Below are 18,832 nucleotides of genomic sequence, written 5' to 3'. Positions count from 1 at the left end.
TTCTAAAATGCAGTTATGTTAGGTAAGGGTTACCACATTTATCGCCGATTTCGTCAAACAGAGATCACCCGAATTTATTGCCAATAGCTTTTAAGCGAAGGGGTTAAGACGATCCTGGTGACGAGGTCGATAGCATTCATAACTGCAAATAAATTTACTAGAGTCTCGAAAATCCGAGCTCCGAAAATTCGAGTTTCCGGATAATCCAAGGCACTGAAAAATTTCAAATTTCCTTCTTGGGACCCTCTTTTCTCTCTCCAAGAACCCAACTTCTTTATTTTTTTTTCTCAGGAATATCACGTAGTACGCGTACGTATTGTATATTAATTTCAGTTTGAAAGGAACTAGGCAGCCCCCCCCCCCCAATGGGTAACTGGAGCAATAAAATGTTCGAATCCCTTGAATGGGCGTAGACCATTTTAACTTTCGGAGAGTCGCTGAGAAAGAAAAGCAAGTTTGATCGTTTTCTTCGTAATGGTGGACAATGGCATTGTGCTTGCTTACGTAAAATCATTGGAAAGGCAGTAACTAGTGACTCGACGTTGTTCACCACCAATCCCTTCCATGGGCGGAGATACGGGGGGGGGGGCGTGGGGGACACCCCCCAGCGTCAAAGGTGGAGTCGACTGATCTAATGTATATGTTACCGGCAAAGTATGAAATCCAGGCATTCTATACAATGCCTGGATTTCATACTTTGCCGGTAACATATATATGAATTGACATCATCTTGCCTCCCCAGACTTCCAAGTCTATCTCCGCCTATGATCCCATCCCCAATTCTTCTCATCTTCGCGCCCTTTTCGCATTCTTCATTTTTTGAAACATATCGTATCACGTCTATATCTTATTCAATAATAAAAATACGGCAAGTATGCTGTACTGCTTTTTTGCTTGACTTTTTTTTTAAAAGTAAAACCAACATCTATAGCATTTTTTATTGTTTCTCGGATAATTCGAGTTTTTCGATAATCCGAGGTGGCCCATTGCCACACACACATCTTAACTACACTAGTCTCTACATGAGTCACGGTGAAAATGGATGGCCTCGGTCCCATCCACCGCTGATCATCGAGATTCTACTGTAAGTAAATTAAAGGATTAATTTTTTAGCTTGAAAATCAGGTAAAAATTCAGAAATGCTGTTATTTTTACGGGTTTTTTCTCTGCTTTATCCGATGAGAGGCCTATTGAAAAATTCTATATCTGCTGAAACACACAACACGGCCAACTAATAAAAACTTTTTTCTTCACAATCAGCGTCTTTTCTCTCATTTCTAGTTTCATATGTGATAAGATTGTTTCCTCTCGGCAACAGAATTGGATACTTGAGAGTTACGGAATTACACAATTCCAGAATAACGGAACTTTTATAACCCATTTCAAAACAAAGTCCGAAAGTTTCTCAAAGAAATTAGTTCATCTCTGGGAGCCAAATCACCTGCAACACCGAGAATTCCTGAAATTCTCTCTCTCCCTCTCTCTAGTTTAATTCATCGCCAGGTCGTTTATTCATGGATTGAGCAAGATGCTCGACAAACCGAGCGAAAAGCATCTCATGCGATTTCAAGGAAACTCACAAAATCAAATAGTTTTACAGAGCTTATCGCTGATTAAATTCAGATAAGTGCTGAACTCTGAAAAGAAACGATTCACACACAACATTTACGGTGAATATGTTAGTACAGAAAGATGCCGTTTCATTTGTGGGTTTCTAGAGATGGTTTTGAAACTATTATCCAGTCCAAATACAAGTTTATTCATTCAAAAGGAAAGTTTCGAATGTTAAATCAAATTGAAATCAAATTTTCATGTCTAAATTAATAGAAATGGAATTAACTGGAAATATTCTAGAAGGAATAGCATCAGCCATGTTGCCTTTATCATTTAAAACTAATCAACAATAAATAGTGATACACCCAAATGTCGAGTATAGTTATCACACACTTAAATACACTCAGATTTCAATCCCAGTTTTGTCGTGGATGTTTTTGGCTAGTCGTTTTTTAACCAGCTCTAAAATTTAAGGTCTTAGTGGTGTAATACTGGAAGTGACATAAGCCTAACGAGCTATGAATCCGTTTCTAATTGCAAAATAGAATCTTAAGCTGGAGAAAAAGCCAGACATGAGCATTTTGCGGCCCTCTGCAATATCTGTATCTTTAATCGCACGTAAGACTAATTTTTTTATACATTCATTCATTCAAACCGAACACATTTATCACCATGGGCAATTTACTACCGATTGAGTTGTGCCGGAAGTATGTATATGTGTAGGTATCTAACAGTCTGAGTGAGTATCTAGTGTCGTGTTTAAAATTCCATTCGCCATCTTTGAGTTAAGTGTAATGATTGGATATTTGTACCGTAATAGGCCTGTTGCTCACTGTGGCGAGACTTTTTTTAACGGGGGAGACCGGCTCGCATTCGTGCCTCGAAGTTGGGAACCACAGAAAACCACTGTGGTGGTGGCGGGATTCAAACCCGGGTTCTCGCGATGCGAGTCCGTCACTATGACAGCTCGACCACCACAGTGGCATATTTTTGATACAGCATATCTATAAACTTATAGAATTTTAAGCGCATTGTTAAGTCGTTAGAATCAAACTGAAATACGTTTTCCATGTATTTTGCAGCTCGATGTGATTGCACCTTTATCCTCTACCCAAGTCCATCCCTGGATAAAAGAGTTCTCAACTAATTACACAAAGAAAGGAAAAATAAATTCGAAAACTGCTATTACCATCCTCGAAAAGAAAAATTTCCAACTTCCTTATGCACTTGGGAATATGATAGCCATAGACGTCAACAAATTGGCATCAAGCCTAAGTAATTTACGTAAAGTGTGCTGAACTTTCAACGAAAACCTTATATATATATATATAAATTCTGTTTTCGCCATCTTTTTATTTTTCCTTTATATTTTTTTTTATCTTCACAGCCGACTTTCAAATCGCGTGATCTGACAGTCATGTTGAAAAATAAAGATGCTAATGCGTATCTTCTCGTGCTTGTCAGACAGACACCACGCAAACTTTAAAAATATATTTATAAAAAAAATCCCACAAAAACACATAGAAACATGAAAAAAAAAAAAACACGTATAATCTTCTTTTATTTTTCTTTCCAATTGATTTCGCTCTATAGGTAAAAGTGAAATTCTCTAAAACAAAAATGTCTAAATCACAAATTCTCGAATTTCATTATATATCACAACAGCAATAATTATATATCATAAGCAGTATATTTATTTATATATACAATAAACACCACATATACATATATATATATAATATAATTAATACATTCTACTTCTATTTTTTTTTTCAATTAATATTAGTTTTTTTTTTACTTCCATGAAGTTGATGATGTTTCGAAAAATTTCGTGGAAGATATACAAATGATTTTGGATGGTTACGCCATTTATGTAATAGTTTGGTACCGATAATTGCATCGAATACTGTAAGTACTGAAGGCCAAAACAGCAGAAAATGTGAATTAGGTATTTTATTAATGCAGTTATACTTAATTATTGAGAAAAATAGTTATTTTAAACCTTTCATTGTCACGGTATTTCGGTCAATAATTGTGCAAGGACTAAATACGGTGTGTTTTAGCCTTTTCCACTCTACTGTCGTCAACTATCGAATATATTATGTGATTCGTATCCAGGGCTTCTAGATGTTCACCAAAACTTCGTTATTTATTATATATTTTTTTATTTTAATCAATATAACCTTGACGCGACTTGTTTTTGGGTTGATTAAATGGAATCAATTTTAGTGCTTTGACGTCTAATGGGCCGCATCATTCGTTTCGCTACACATGCATATTTTATGCCAAATATTGAATTTTTTTTATCCTTCCTATTTCCAAAACGACTAAGGGACTTAATTTGTCATTTTGGCAAATGTTATGGCATATCCTTACGTTTTAGTTTTTCGATATCTACCGAGATAATATGGCATTTTGACAAATATAAGTAGATTAGTATATGCTCTTTTCTGAACGAAATGAGAGCTAGGATCTTTGTCTTCAAAAAAGTAAATGAATTCTGCCTTTTATGCATGTTTCGGGTTTGTAACCATATCGTGATAAAGTATGAAATAAGAACAAAGCCATGTAAAGAAGAGTTGTGAGTTTTCGCAATTTATTATCCAACAGCATTCAGATTTTTTAAATTGAAAAACAATGAAAAAAATCAATTATTTAAGGAACTGATTGAAAAGCAAATAACACTGACAACTAACAAAACATGATCAGTTGAATAGCGCTTAGCATATCAATTTGGACGTTTGATCCGACACTTACATATGGACTAGAACAACTAATTTATGAAATAAAAAGGCTCTCAGAAAGATGGTCGCGTCGATAAAATAAAACTTATTATAAATGTATAAATAATTCTTCATTTTAAATGCATAATTTTTGGTACATCAGCCTTATAGGAAACAAAACGCAAATAAATATACGGAAACACCTAGAAAAAAGTGTTTCAGATAGTGGTTAGTTATGACTCATATGTACGTATGACTAAGAGCGAATTTATAATGAATGGTTTTGGATAGGACATTGTTTGGTTTTTATGGGCAATTTATAGAAGGGGAGTTGTTTCTAAATAATGAGTGGTTATGCAAAATCAAAGATGTGCAAATACGTAAAAAGAACAGATAGTCCGTTTGTTCCTACAACATGAGCACTTTTCAACATGGAAGTATTTTTGTTTCTCAAGAAAGTTCCCAACTGAAAAGACGATTCAACTGATGTCAATCTGTTTTTTGATTACTGGTGCTTGCCGTTGTAGGACAACTTTCCTTGGAATCCAAGACATTTGCATCACTGGCGTCCGAAGCATCTTCTTCGTCATCGTCTTCTTGAGTTGTTTCGGTTTCTTCTTCAATGTTCTCGTCGGACAACAGCCGTTTTGCCATGTGCACACTCAACCCTTCTTGATGCTGCAAAAGCTTCCGCTTCAACTCGAACTCTTCTCTTCTTGCTAAAAATGAAAAGGTGAAAAATTATTTAAAAAACACGGTGATATAACCATCTATGGTTCTTCCCCCATAAAAACGTATTTAAATTTTTTCTTTTGCAAATACGAATATAAATGTTACTTTTAGCATATTTTTAATTAAAACAACACATTAACGCAGCATTTTTATTAATTAGAGGGGATTTTTTATCCCCAAGAGTAAACCCGAAGTTTTCATTCAAAAAAGAAAAAAATATTTCTAAGAATCACGTCAAAAGTTCGCATCGTATTCGAGGAACATCGATACATTTTTTAATCAATGTACGATCATTTTTATCTGTAGTTGAATCTAGTTACAATGGCATATTAAGGGTAAGATATATAGTTTTACTTTGTTTTACTATTAAAACAGATATAAACAGATAAAATCCTGCTCAGTAAAGTTGCTACCTTGAATGTTATTTCCAATTCCCTCAATTTGGTGCGATTTCATAAATCTCTGAACACATAAAATTTCAACAGCTCTAAAGAATGACACCGACAAAGAATCAATTCTTTCTAAATATAGAGTGTCCCACAAAGTAAGCCCTGATTTAAAAATGAAATAACTCGGAAATGGTGATTGATAGAATAGAACTAGTGACATATTTATTTTGAAAAAAAGTTTTCAAACTTATTTACAACTGTTGCCGACAGGTGGCATTGCACATTAAAGTCACAGTATGGAGTCCGAGAAAAAAATATGCTATAAACTGTCCTTCACAAGCAGTCGTTGCAATCACATCACAATGGATTCAGAACTATGCACCTTTAGCAGAACAGAGATGGCACAAACGAAGAACGAAATTTTTAGTCACTCTCTGTAGTTTCTCCACGGAAATGGACGCACATGCCTTACAGATCAAATCTTGCAGCTCGTCCAATGTTGCAGAATTTGTTGGGAAAAAAACAGTGTCCTTTTTTTTCAATTTGCTCTACAGACAGGGCCGAATCTTGAATCTTGCGAACTACACGGCCGCAGAAGGCTGAAAATAACGGAAGGGAGCCGATTATTTAGGGTGCCAACTGAAGACGGGTGGTTTTTTTAGGGCGCCAACTGAAGGGGAGGGGTGATTTTTTTCACCAAAATATTATTCGCTTAAACTTGAAAAATGTCCAGAACCGGCCCTGCCCACAGAAAGTAGTCGCAGTGAGTATCGAGGCCGGGTGAGTATGGAGGCCAATAAATATGGTAGTTCCAGTAAATATTGAGTAGTTCAAAGCAATGATTCTATTCCGGGAGTGCTCCTCAAGAAAGACAAAAACTGTTAGGGTACGGTGTGGTTGGGACCAATCTTGCATGAACCATGAAGTGCCTCGTCGGTCCTCCAAACCAGGAGACAAATTATTATGAAACGCAACGTACCGTTCATTAATAATCGTTTGCGCCATGTCTGTACTGCGTAAGGTGCACATTTCGATTTGATATGATTGCAACGACTGCTTGTGAAAGACAGTTTATAGCAATGGTTCCCAACCTTTTTTAGGCCATGGCTCACCAAAGCCTCCCTGAAATTCTGATGTCCCCCAGTCAGGGCTGTAACTAAATTTTTTGTCAGGAGGGGTACCCCCTGAAAATTCATAGTTCCATGACAACGTTTTTTTTTTCTGTTATGTAAAACCTTTTCGCTTTACATCCTTAAATTTTGCAACCCAGGGGCATTGCCCCCCCCCCCCCCAAGTAATCCTTGTTATTCAAAAAGTAGTCCCATTCACGTTGAGGGAGCCAAAAAAGTTATTTACTCAGTTTAAAACAGCGGTTCTTAACCACGGGTCCTTGGAGAGACTTCAGGGGGTCTGTGAGCTTGGATGAGATAAAAATTAAGTCATTGTTTTTACATTGCTACATACAGAATATTAATTTGTAAAGGGATCCGTGGATTGCATGTTTATTCTTTATATTGGCACAGGGAGTTCGTCGACTTCATCCCACTGGCACAAATCGTCCGTGGAACACAAAACGTAAAGCACCCCACTTCCAAAGTAATAGTAGTAGTTAAATATATATATATATCTCCCCCCTCCCACTTCCAAAGAAAACACTGGGAGAAATTTAAAAAAAAAAAAGGCTTTTATCTGTATGAATAAAATACATACAATGGCATAACAGAAACAACACAATACATAAACTACACGCAAACTGAATACAAGGGTATGATCTCCCAAGGGACCTATATCCGTCCAGGGCAGATCCATGAAAAATAACACCAAAATGTTTTCTCGTGGCAACACATCGTTTTAGTATATACACGTATGTGTGTACACGTGCACACACACACATATCTGGTTTCACCCACGGTTTTTCAAGTATGTGTTCATTGGATTCTCTTAGAACTTTATATACTATTTATGATATTCGTATTTTACACATATGTTTTAATCAGAGTTTTATATTTTTTTAGGCATTTTCATTTTTTATGCGTGAATCCAAGGTAGTGTAAATTTTTGGTCCTAAATAGATAAATTGTTTTTTTATTATACAGGGTGTACATAAATGAATATCCCAACTTTGCAGGGCTATTGAAAGAAAACTAAACAAAGTACAAACTTGTTGTTCATCGGAAATCAAGAATAATAGTTGGAAGTTTAAATTCGATCATTTTTGTCGCACCACGGTCATTTCCTGCACGCGAGGGCTAATCAGACCGGGACCTACAATTTATTGCCGATTCCGAACGGCAGGCTTGTTTTTTATACTCATCGTGAGGTTGTCCGGGCGGACATTGAGAGATTGGTGGTTCGATTCCCCACAGAGGAATGTGAATTTTCTTTCCGAACTACATCTCTATCTCCGCTTGGTTATCCACGCTTTCGTACTTCGCATCCTTTGGTACTTTAGGCGAGTAACAGGAAGAATATCGAGGCGGTAGGATAACTCATCCCACACTCTTTTCAGCATGTCTGATGTGATGGTTTGAAAGGCTGCAGATATGCATGTCTTAAGTTCGTCAACGTCATTTGGTAGCGGTGGAACAAACACCTGATGTTTGATGTAGCCCCAGAAAAAAAAAATCGCACGGAGTGATGTCAGGGCTGCGAGGAGGCCATTGACGAAGGGCAAGGTCCTGGGGTGCTCAGCGACCAATCCATCAGAGCGGCAATTTGCCATTTAAAAACCCACGAACAGCTAAATGCCAATGGGGTGGTGAACCATCCTGCTGCAAAATGAAATCACATGATTCTTCTTCTAACTGTGGCGAAAAATGAATCACATACGTTAAACTCACAGCGTTCAGTCTGAGAGCCTCGTGCCGCCATCTATCCCAATCTTCATGAACTTTCAACTGTTATTTTTGATTTCCGATGAACAACAAGTTTGTACTTTGTTCAATTTTTTTCCAATAGCCCTGCAAAGTTGGGGTATTCATTTATGTACACCCTGTAGTTTCACAAGGAATAATGATTTGAAATTGGGTTCCGTTATTTCTGATATTTCTTTGAATTTGTCTTATTTTAAACCAATCTGTATTTTTGAATAGAAAGAGTAATATGAAAGGATGACGTCACTCTCCGCTACCATACGAAGGTTTTTAACAACTGGCTGTTGCGAAGAGCAATTTTTTTTTTTTTTGGAAAGAGAGAAAATTTTCAACGGCCTTGGCGGGGAATTGAACCCACGTCCTTTCACTGTCCGGAAAGTGAAAGGACGTAGCTTCGATTTCCCACAAAGGCAGTTGAGAGAATTTTCTCTCTTTCCAAAAATTCATCTTTCGTACCGAGTCTTCACGCCCTGAGAAAATGTATCTACCTCAGGCAGTCATGACACTAAAAGACGTTCTAAATACTAAAAAAAATTGGTACAGTATAATGGTTTTTTTGACCATGTATTTTCTATGCATAATGAAATTATATACCGGATAGAGGGTGAAGTTTAAGGGTCGGGTTCCAAGGCACTTTAGTAGCAACTGAACATAGTTACGCTTATCAAAAACTTTTCGTCGAGATTATTCCTCATTTAATCTTGATAGATATGGTAAGGAAACAGAAACGTTATGTTGCGATTAATTATCATACATATTGCTAAATATCATATCCAGAAGCCAGAAATCCCCAAAATTTCAAAACAGAATTTCCAACAGATAATGACAAACCAACGCCAAAGCTGAACCTGAACCAGATATAATCAATAATCATCATATAATCAATCTCACATTATAGTCAATAATATATTGTATTTGTTTTTACGACATAAAATTCATTCAAAACTACTGTATATTGTTATTATAACAAAATCAATGTATACATTTTTAATGTTAGATGTTTGTTTTCTTCTGTGATGTAATTTATATGGGGTTGTATCGTGTGGAGAATAATACGTATTCGGGGTCTGTGAATTGTGATTTTTATGCATCCGTGTATATCTTTTAAGTCGTAAAAAACTTTATATTTCCTTTTCTTTTCAAACTTTATAAGACAAAGATTGTATTAGAATCAATATTTTCCAACAGTAAACACGGAGTTTTCATTCAAAATAGAAAAAAATATATTTCTAAGAATCACGTCAAAAGTTTGCATCATATTCGAGGAACATTGATAAATTTTTTATTCAATATACGATCATTTTTATCTGTAGTTGAATCTAGAATATACAGCATCATGTTTCGTGCAACATCGCGATATCACGTAACCCGATTCTGAATATTCGAGCGAGGGATATTCGATTCCCACGGAAATAAAGCCATATCCAAAAATGATTGTATTTAAATTAGAGTTGTTACGTCTATTGTGGGAGATCCATTAGACAATAACCGATAAAATGTCGCGTAAGCAATTTCTAAACACGAGATTTCAACATTTGTTGCAAACATTCCTTGATGAATGTTATAAAACATGATATACACTTTTTACCCATAACCCTAAAATAGATGACGCATACGTCTATATTCATACCTTTTTCTTCTGCAGTTTCTCCAGGATATTCAGTGGGCACTACAGGTACTGGTTCTACAATCACTTTCGTAGGCTTCTCGGCATCAAGCTTGAACCTGCAACAAATAAGAAAGTTGCAAATAACTTTTAGTGTACTTTATATATACACATGAAGAAGATCTTATACATGCAAGGGATTAAAACTAGTCTCAAAATGGTCTGAAAAAAGATCCAATGGTTAGAATGTTTTGAAATTTTCGTATAAATACTAGTGAAACAATATGATTTTGTTTAGTGAAGAAAAAAAATGGTTTTTAAAAATTTCCCATTTGGGGACATCACGTTTAAAAGTAATACAAATAATAAAAATTTACCAGTGATTTAAAGGAGGTGTCACACGACTCCTAAAGTCAATTTCAAAGAAATGACTTTAAAAACTACTCCATTTAGACGCAAACCAAATGCAAAAAAATTTTTTTGTATAAATCCGTCAATTTTTTCTTTTAAAATCAAAAAGAAAATAAATGAGTTATAGTGTGAAAATTTGTATACAAGAAAAAACATTTTTGACGTGATTTTCTCAGATTGCAGTTTTTAAGCTTGTCCGTAGGATTAAAAAACAATTGCATCAAAATTTCTAAAATTTTGTAGGAACATACGACAGTTGTCAGTAAACTAAACCTCGAACGTGGATATCTCCGACCATTGTTTAGAATTTTAGGAATTTTAAAAGTTTGGAGAAAACCATAAATTTCAAAAACCTGAATTCATTAAAAAAAAAAAGTACTGCCCATTGGTCAATTGCTAAATCGGAGATTCATTTTACTAACTCGTCGAATGCAAAATTTCAGAATTTTTGGTGCAGTATTTTTTTTTTTGAATCTTATGGATGAGTTGCAAAAACGTCAGAAATTCGATCCGAGAAAAACATTGAAAGCTTGTTTATTGAATACTTTTCACTCTGTAATCCACACTCAGTTTACTTCGTTTTTTTTATTTTGAAAGAACCAATGAGCCGATCGACACAAAATTTTTGTATTTGGTTCTAAAAAATTAAATTAAATATATTTTAAAGTCATTTTCAAAAATCGACATTTCGAAGCCTCAGAGATCGTGGCACCCTTTAATAAATGTTTAATACTCTAATTGAAATCAACTCGTATGAGGACAATGATCATTGTTGAAATTCCCCATGGTTATCCATACAATACGATATTTACAGAAAATTTATGAGCATGGTGGTATGTATGTATAAGAGGGGATCAAAAGCAGAGGAATACAAGTGACAAAATCTGCTAAATTAAGTGCTTACGGCGACTGCCTACCTTTCTTGAACTTTTTAAAAAAAATGTCATATTATATAAAATATGAATATAATTCATTTTATATAAAACGCATGTGGTTTTGGTTTAAATAGATATAAATTTAAGAAAATAAATGTTATTTCATAGATATTTTGACAAAGAAAATTTATATTTGTCATTTACACATGTAAAATCAGCATATTTTCAGTACTACTTCTGCTAGACATTGTACACTAAAACTAGTGCTTGTATCAGCATGCTCTTCACCTAGATTATTGCTGTGGCATGTTCAGCGCAATTAAGTAAAAGTTTTTCCAGTGTGATCGCATACGTAAAAAATACGAATTTTTCTCGTAAAATATATTTGATATTCTCAATTCAGAATCAAAAAGTTTCAAACGTATTACTTAGTTTTTAGTTCATTGCACAGCCAGAATTATTTAAAATACAGTGGGGGAAAATTTCATGGAGATATTTTGAAAAATGCTTGAGCTATATGAAGTTCTTCGTGAAATGATAAGCAAAAAAAAAAATCTTCAGAAAACGCACATTCAGATTTCATTACTGGATTTAGGTCATTAAATTCGTTTTATTTAATCGAATAAAAAATTTTGACGAAATTCCTCATTTGAAGGTAGGCAGTCGCTTTACAGAGGTTCCTTTACCTAACATCTGACTACTGGCAGACGGACAGACCCATATACACTAGGGCTGCTTTCTAGCTGTCGCTAATTTGACTACTACATAGAATTAATAAAACAATAACTTTGAAGTTGATTTTCTCAAACTCAGTCTCGATAACCTGCATCCCTTTGCTTCTGACCCCTCACATAAGAAGACATATTATTCTTAGAAAGACGTTATTCTTTTCCGATTGTTAAAGGAAATGTTACAACCGGAAAAAATAGTTTGCAAAGGTTTCCTCACAGGATCCGTTCGATGAAGCCTAAAAAGTTCCGGAACCAGCATGCAGAAAAAAATATTCGTATTCGTGGATTCTTAAAGAAAATAATGTTTTTTTACTTTTTCTTAGCATGCAAGAAGATATACATTGCCTATTCCGAAACTCCAGGAAAAGGATATCATCGCAAATATATTATATATGCAAGGATTTTTCTATTCCAAAAAAAGTTTTCACCCACTAAATAATACGCTGAACATTTTTTTGTTAAAAAAATAACAAAAAAGAAAGATTCTATAGATCCTATATGTCTGGAAATGTTTTTTTCTTCTCTGTATATACGCCATAAAAAGTCATTCTCTTTGTGCGTTGGTGGAGTGCTACGGCAATCTTTCGACTCGATTAGCAATTCAGATGACAGAAACCGGAGCCATATATTAGACGTTTTTCCCAATCCTTTGCTTGTGAATTTTCATGGGCTAAAAAAAAATAAGGGAAAGATGTTGATCTCTAGATTCTAGATCCTTCCCTCCGTTCACATGCCACGATATTTTTAAGCTATGATATTCGCCTTCGAAAAATTCAAAATTCACTTTCACAAGAAAATATTGGAATAAATAACGAACAGTGCAAATATTATAATAATGCCGTCCGTGTTTGAGTTTCAGAATTAAATGGAAAATTTCGCCCTTAATGTAATAATATTCGTCGAACTGCGGAATCGAAATAAGCGGGAAGGTTATAGGGGCAAGATATTTCTTGGGTAAAATTTATAAGAACCGTATCTTCATTTATTACAATCTTCACTTCCAATCATGAAAGTTTCAAAAGTGTGGCGCCCGAGGTTTTAAAATCTCGTTAAAACGATAAAACTTGTCGCAAACATTTATCTATAGCTTATATATGATTCAGAAATTGGAATTTTAAGGCGACTGCCTACATCATTCGGGGTACTTGTTTTTTAAAAAGGTCATTTTGGATAAAACGAATGTGATTTTGGTTTGGATATGGTATAAAATTAAAAAAATAAATGTTATTTCATGAATATTTTGGTACGTTTTTACGCTCGTTATTTCATGTTGTTAGGTATTTAAGTGATCGTAGAGATTTTTTATTTTGATATCATTTTTCCATAAGTTATTTCGTAATAAGATTGATTGTATGCAAATTTTAGAGAAAGTGAATATTAATGTTCCAATGTATCGAACGAGATTTTTTTTTATAATTTATTAGCAACTAAGATCTACAGATCAAATTTATGTCATTTTGATCCAATTCATCGATTCAGTCATCTATATAATTGTTGAACAGGGCATCTAGATATTTTTTATTCCCCTTTGAAAGAATTTTAGAAATCATCTTTTTAAACTATAATTTTTTCTTTTGTTTTTATTCTCAATTTTATATATTTTATGTTTCATGCATTCGTATGTTAAACTTGCCGCAAGGGTGCTCTTCTTTTGATGATGGGTACAAGTAGTGCTCGCGACTGAGAAAAGGTTGAAGACCTCTGTTTTAGATAATTAGGGTGACCAAATATGATCAGGAAAAATATGAGAAATTGGAAATCGCATCAACACCGGACATCGCCAATTCTTGCTAGAAATGTTGCCAGTTGTAGGCCAAATAACCAATATTTCCTTATAAATAGCATTTGGCAAAAAATACAATGCTACAGCAAGTCTGCAGTAATTTAAAATGTATTTCATTGTGTGGGGGAAAAAGTTTAACACGGCGAGGGCCGTCTTAACGCATCACAGGCCCCTGGGCAAAGTGATTTTTCTGGGGGCCCTCTTACCTGGCTAGAAATACCTGCTCATAATTTACATACTCACTCTCGAAAATTTTACCAGATCTCATTTTCATGAGGCCCTTTCTGAGCCCGAGGCCTCACGGGCCGTGCTCGGGTGGGCCCATGCATTAAAACGGCGCAGAATACGGCAAATATGTGATTAATATTGATATTAATAGTCATAACTAACATAATATGATCTATAAATTATACAAATTATCTTCATCCCCCGATTTCAGTAAGGGTTATGAATTGAAGTAAGTTTCATTGCGAAGATGGTGGGGGGGGGGGCGCTTTTCAAATAAAAAAGAAGACAAGAGCAAAATTAAGAAATTTTCCGTAAACGTGTCATATTATCACCCTAACTATGACAAATAACACGGAATAAGGACAGAAAATGTTTCGTTATATCCGAGGTCGTTGCGTTTTCATTGATGTTATAAACAAGGTTCATTAACATTATTCTCTATGCGAATTAGTCAGAACCACCAACTACTGACGTTATAACCGTGGTCGTCATTACCGAGTTCAACTGTAAGTGGGCAAAAATGAAACGTTGAACCACTCATGGCCTGGTTTGACTGATGTCAGGGCCGGTAGTTAAGAAATGCTGATCTAGAAAGTGGTAGATAGAGTCGGAGATGGGTTCAAAACTCAGTTCACCGGAAATTTTATGGTGTTGTAAAAAGATGTCATAACTTGTGCAGATTGTGGCAATGTATAGTGGCAATCATTATAGTGGTATTGCATAATATAATATTTCACGTAAAAAACAACATTTATTCACTAAATTGATTATTGGAAAGCATTGGAAGGTAAATAATAATATGAATGCTCTGAAAACTCATATAATCATTTCGTAAACTTTCATCATAGTTTTTTGTCTAATATGATTGTCATGTAATATGATGTTCAACCTTATTCAAACCTGAAGGGTTTATATAATATATAATATAATATATAATTTTATATAATATAATATATAATTTTATATAATATAATATATAATTTTATATAATATAATATATAATTTTATATAATATAATATATAATTTTATATAATATAATATATAATTTTATATAATATAATATATAATTTTATATAATATAATATATAATTTTATATAATATAATATATAATTTTATATAATATAAAAAAAATCACCGCGATAGTTGTTTTTAAGCAACCATCTTGCCATTCACTGATCAATATCTCTACCCAAGTAGAGAAACCAAGACGAAGACGAGAGCTCAATGCTCAATACTTCGCACCAACTAGCAACGGCAACATGAAATATTATACAGACACTTCTTTCCCTTTAAGTAGTTTTTAAAATTTTTCTGGTCCGCATTATAACTGCCACATTTGATTACGAAACCTTCACAAATTGGATTATATATACCAGCTGCTTTCCCCCACCCCCAACAAGAAAATCGACTCAGCCCATCGCTTTTATTTCCCTCACTGTGATACAAAATCACCTGCCATGATGTGTGTGGCCTTCTAGCAAGAGAAATACCTTTTTAAAAAAGTCTGTTGTATTATTTATATACTAAGTACACTGCTGGCCACCGTAAATGCAACACCCTGAAGGAAGCATGCAAATAATATGAAATTTACAACATGCATTAGCGGAGGTGAGATATGCAAATGATTAGAATTTCAGCGCAGACGCACATCACGCGCGCCTGTGGCGCCACTTCAAAGCGCTATTTAAGGCTTGGAGATTTCGACGATTTGAAGTACGGCAATTGTGTTTTTCTTGTGGTTTTTTCAAAAAAACGATCAATTATGCCTCGTAGAAAACAGCGATCATCTTTTGATCAAGTATCCGAGTTCGACAGAGGAAGGATAGTGGCCTACCGAGATTGTGGATTATCTTTCAGGGAAATCGGTAGTCGTGTTGGACGAAACCAAACAACTGTAATGCGGATATGTGATCGTTGGATGCAGGAGGGTACGACGGACCGACGTGTTCGATCGCATCCACCTCAGTGCACCACTTCACGTGATGACAGGCGTATTGTGCGTATGGCAGTGACGGATCGCTCAGCCACATCACGAACCATAGCACAGCGCATTCAGTCTGTACCGCATCATCCAGTGTCTGCGCGTACCATTCGACGCCGTTTACAGCAGAGTGGTCTGTCCGCAAGACGTCCATTGCTTCGTCTACCCTTGACGCAGAACCACAGACGTCTTCGCCGCCAATGGTGCGATGAAAGAAGGATGTGGACGGCACAATGGAATGAAATTGTCTTTACTGACGAGTCACGCTTCTGTCTGCAACACCACGATGGTCGGATTCGAGTCTGGAGACACCGTGGAGAGAGGATGCTGAACAGTTGCATTATGCACCGCCACACTGGTCCTGCACCGGGTATTATGGTATGGGGCGGTATTGGATATCACTCTCGCACTCCTCTAGTACGCATTGCCGGTACTTTAAAAAGCCAGCGCTACATCTCCGAGGTGTTGGAGCCAGTTGTCCTTCCTTACCTTCAGGGCTTGCCCACAGCCATATTTCAACAGGATAATGCGCGACCACACGTGGCACGCATTGTCCAAAGGTTCTTCGTCAATCGCCAGATTGAATTGCTTCCCTGGCCAGCTCGCTCTCCGGATCTTTCGCCGATAGAAAACATGTGGTCCATGGTTGCTCAACGATTGACCCAGATTACATCCCCAGCTGCCACACCAGATCAACTTTGGCAACGCGTGGAAGCTGCTTGGTCTGCTGTACCCCAAGAACACATCCAAAGTCTCTTTGAATCAATGCCGAGGCGTGTGGCAGCGGTGATCTCCAACAATGGCGGCTACTCTGGCTACTGATTTTGGCAGGAACCGCACTTCACAGAAGTCTATAAATTTAATCATTTGATGCTTGGTCAACATTTTATCTACAAAATAAATATTGTTGCGATATCTCTTGTCTTTCTTGGTGTTGCAATTTGGGTGGCCAGCAGTGTATATTTCTTCCTCTCTTTTTCTAGCTCCTTCTCTTATCTAACCTTGAACACGAACTGAATACGCGCACTGGCAGTTGATTGATTGGAAGGGGGGGGGGATGGAAAACATGTTTTACGGTAAAAACAGCTTCAACACATTTTTAGAAGCCGAGATATTTTGGGGTGGCTGAAAATAAAGCAGATCAAGTTTGACGAGATATTTCGACATTGCCGCTGAAAGGGTTAAAAAGAACAAAGAAGAAAATCAACTTACGTGCGAAAATGTAGATGGCGCACATACTAATAACTAATTGTCATTATGGAGTTGGTTCTCTACCCAGCCAACAACTACCGAGCCAATGTTAGTATCTAGGTATATTGTATATCCAGTAAATTGACACACTGCAATGTCACCATCAGAGTTAGTAGAAATAAACTCAAGACAAGTACAAAAACACCTTTATTCTAATGCATATGGAACGCCTTTTTAATATAACTAAAATCTCTGCTACTCACAACCATCAAGGAACAGATACAAATGCCAATCACAAAAAAAATATTTTCTTTTGACAATATTTTTAGCTACACGCAATCAAAATTTCATAGAATTTACATTTCGTAGGAGTCATATTTATTCTCACGCCCGGCAAAAATCCGAATTCTCCCAATTTTTCCGCCCGAAGGAAAACAACTTTTTCATTAGAAAGAACTTTTCTTCGACGAACTTCAACTTTAGAAATGTTTGAGACATATCAAAGTTTGCTGCCGGAAAAGCGACGCAGATTATTATTACATCAGTTTCTCGAAGTTTAAACATCCCGTTAAGATCGATTCGGTTCTTGAACAACAATTCCAATATTAAGAAGACACCAACGAATAAGGCGAATGCACGAAAATACAAAAATCCTGATGCATTTCGACAACAATGGGTGTCGTCTTCAGAGGAAAAATATTTAACCACTAGTCACGCTGACCGAGTTTTCCATTTGGGTTGAATACCAAATCTTAACGCTCAGTTGGTCAGCGGAAAAAGTACGTCTGTTCACTTCAAACGTCGTGGTCAGAATGAAGCTGTGAGCCTGCGTGAGATAACTAATACAGCGTCCTGGTGGGACGCTTGTGGAATAGTCCTACCCGATTGGTCTATTCGAATTTTCTTAGAATTCCCGCTCGAAATGAATTTTAGCCATGGTGTTGCGATCGGGGGTGTAGATTTATTATATCTACGAATTAGTATCTTACGAAATTATTACTATCTTACTATTACTATTACTTATTACTGTCTTACGAAACTCTCCACAAGCACAATTTTTATAAAATCATAACAATATTACTACTGCAGTCTACCGATGTGGCTGCAGTGCATTTGCACGTTAATTGAATTAAAACTTGTCTTTTCAAGAGAGAGAGAGGGAGAGAGTAATCTATTTATGCATTTTTTTCCACTTGAAAGTTATATTTATTTTTTTTATAATTCTACAATTGGGCCGTGGACCCCTGGGAGTCCAGGCACACCCATTTGGGAACCGCTGCCATGAAGAATAATGTTAATGAACCTTGCTTATAATGTCGATGGATAGCAACCACCTCGGACATAACGACAAATTTTATGTCACTTTTTTTTCTGTTTCAATGACGTTTTCGTAAGAAATTTCTAAGATTAGAACTGATCTCAACCAGGGAATTTTCGTTTGTTCTATTTATACCTAACGTTGAAAGAAAGATTTATTAAATGTTTGACGCTCCGACTTGTACAACGCCACAACAGGCAAAATACCCAACGAGGTGGCTGATAATAAGATGCCCATAAAAATATGGATGTCATATATTTCAAAAATATAGCAACCCAATTAAAAATGCAATTAACAAAAATTGTAAACAATATATACACAAATATATACACAATAACGAGATAGTGTCATTTAAAAAAAAAAAATCAGACCACTCAGATGACTAAACAACTTAATGAAACAGTAAATTTTCACATCGAATTTTCGAACCAGAAG

The 18,832-nt window shown here is 35.8% G+C and overlaps 1 protein-coding gene across 1 annotated transcript in view; it reads right to left on the bottom strand.

Annotated features, from left to right (window-relative positions):
• Positions 1-3,350: 3,350 nt before the first annotated feature.
• The window catches only part of LOC149065569 (uncharacterized), an 83,995-nt gene continuing 68,513 nt past the window's right edge, over positions 3,351-18,832 (bottom strand). The window contains exons 2-3 of the mRNA XM_089253903.1: positions 9,902-9,996; positions 3,351-4,996 (exon numbers count right to left, since the gene is read on the bottom strand). Of these exons, the coding sequence (XP_089110029.1) occupies positions 4,767-4,996; positions 9,902-9,996 (325 nt within the window). The 3' untranslated portion in view covers positions 3,351-4,766. The remainder of the gene's footprint in view (positions 4,997-9,901; positions 9,997-18,832) is intronic.

The sequence above is a fragment of the Pholcus phalangioides genome, unplaced genomic scaffold (genome assembly GCF_987345545.1).
Source record: "Pholcus phalangioides strain wild (caught in Gottingen) unplaced genomic scaffold, Ppha-v1.0 ptg000039l_1, whole genome shotgun sequence".
Taxonomy (NCBI): Eukaryota; Metazoa; Arthropoda; class Arachnida; order Araneae; family Pholcidae; genus Pholcus; species Pholcus phalangioides.
This window is presented reverse-complemented; position numbering and strand designations above follow the sequence as displayed.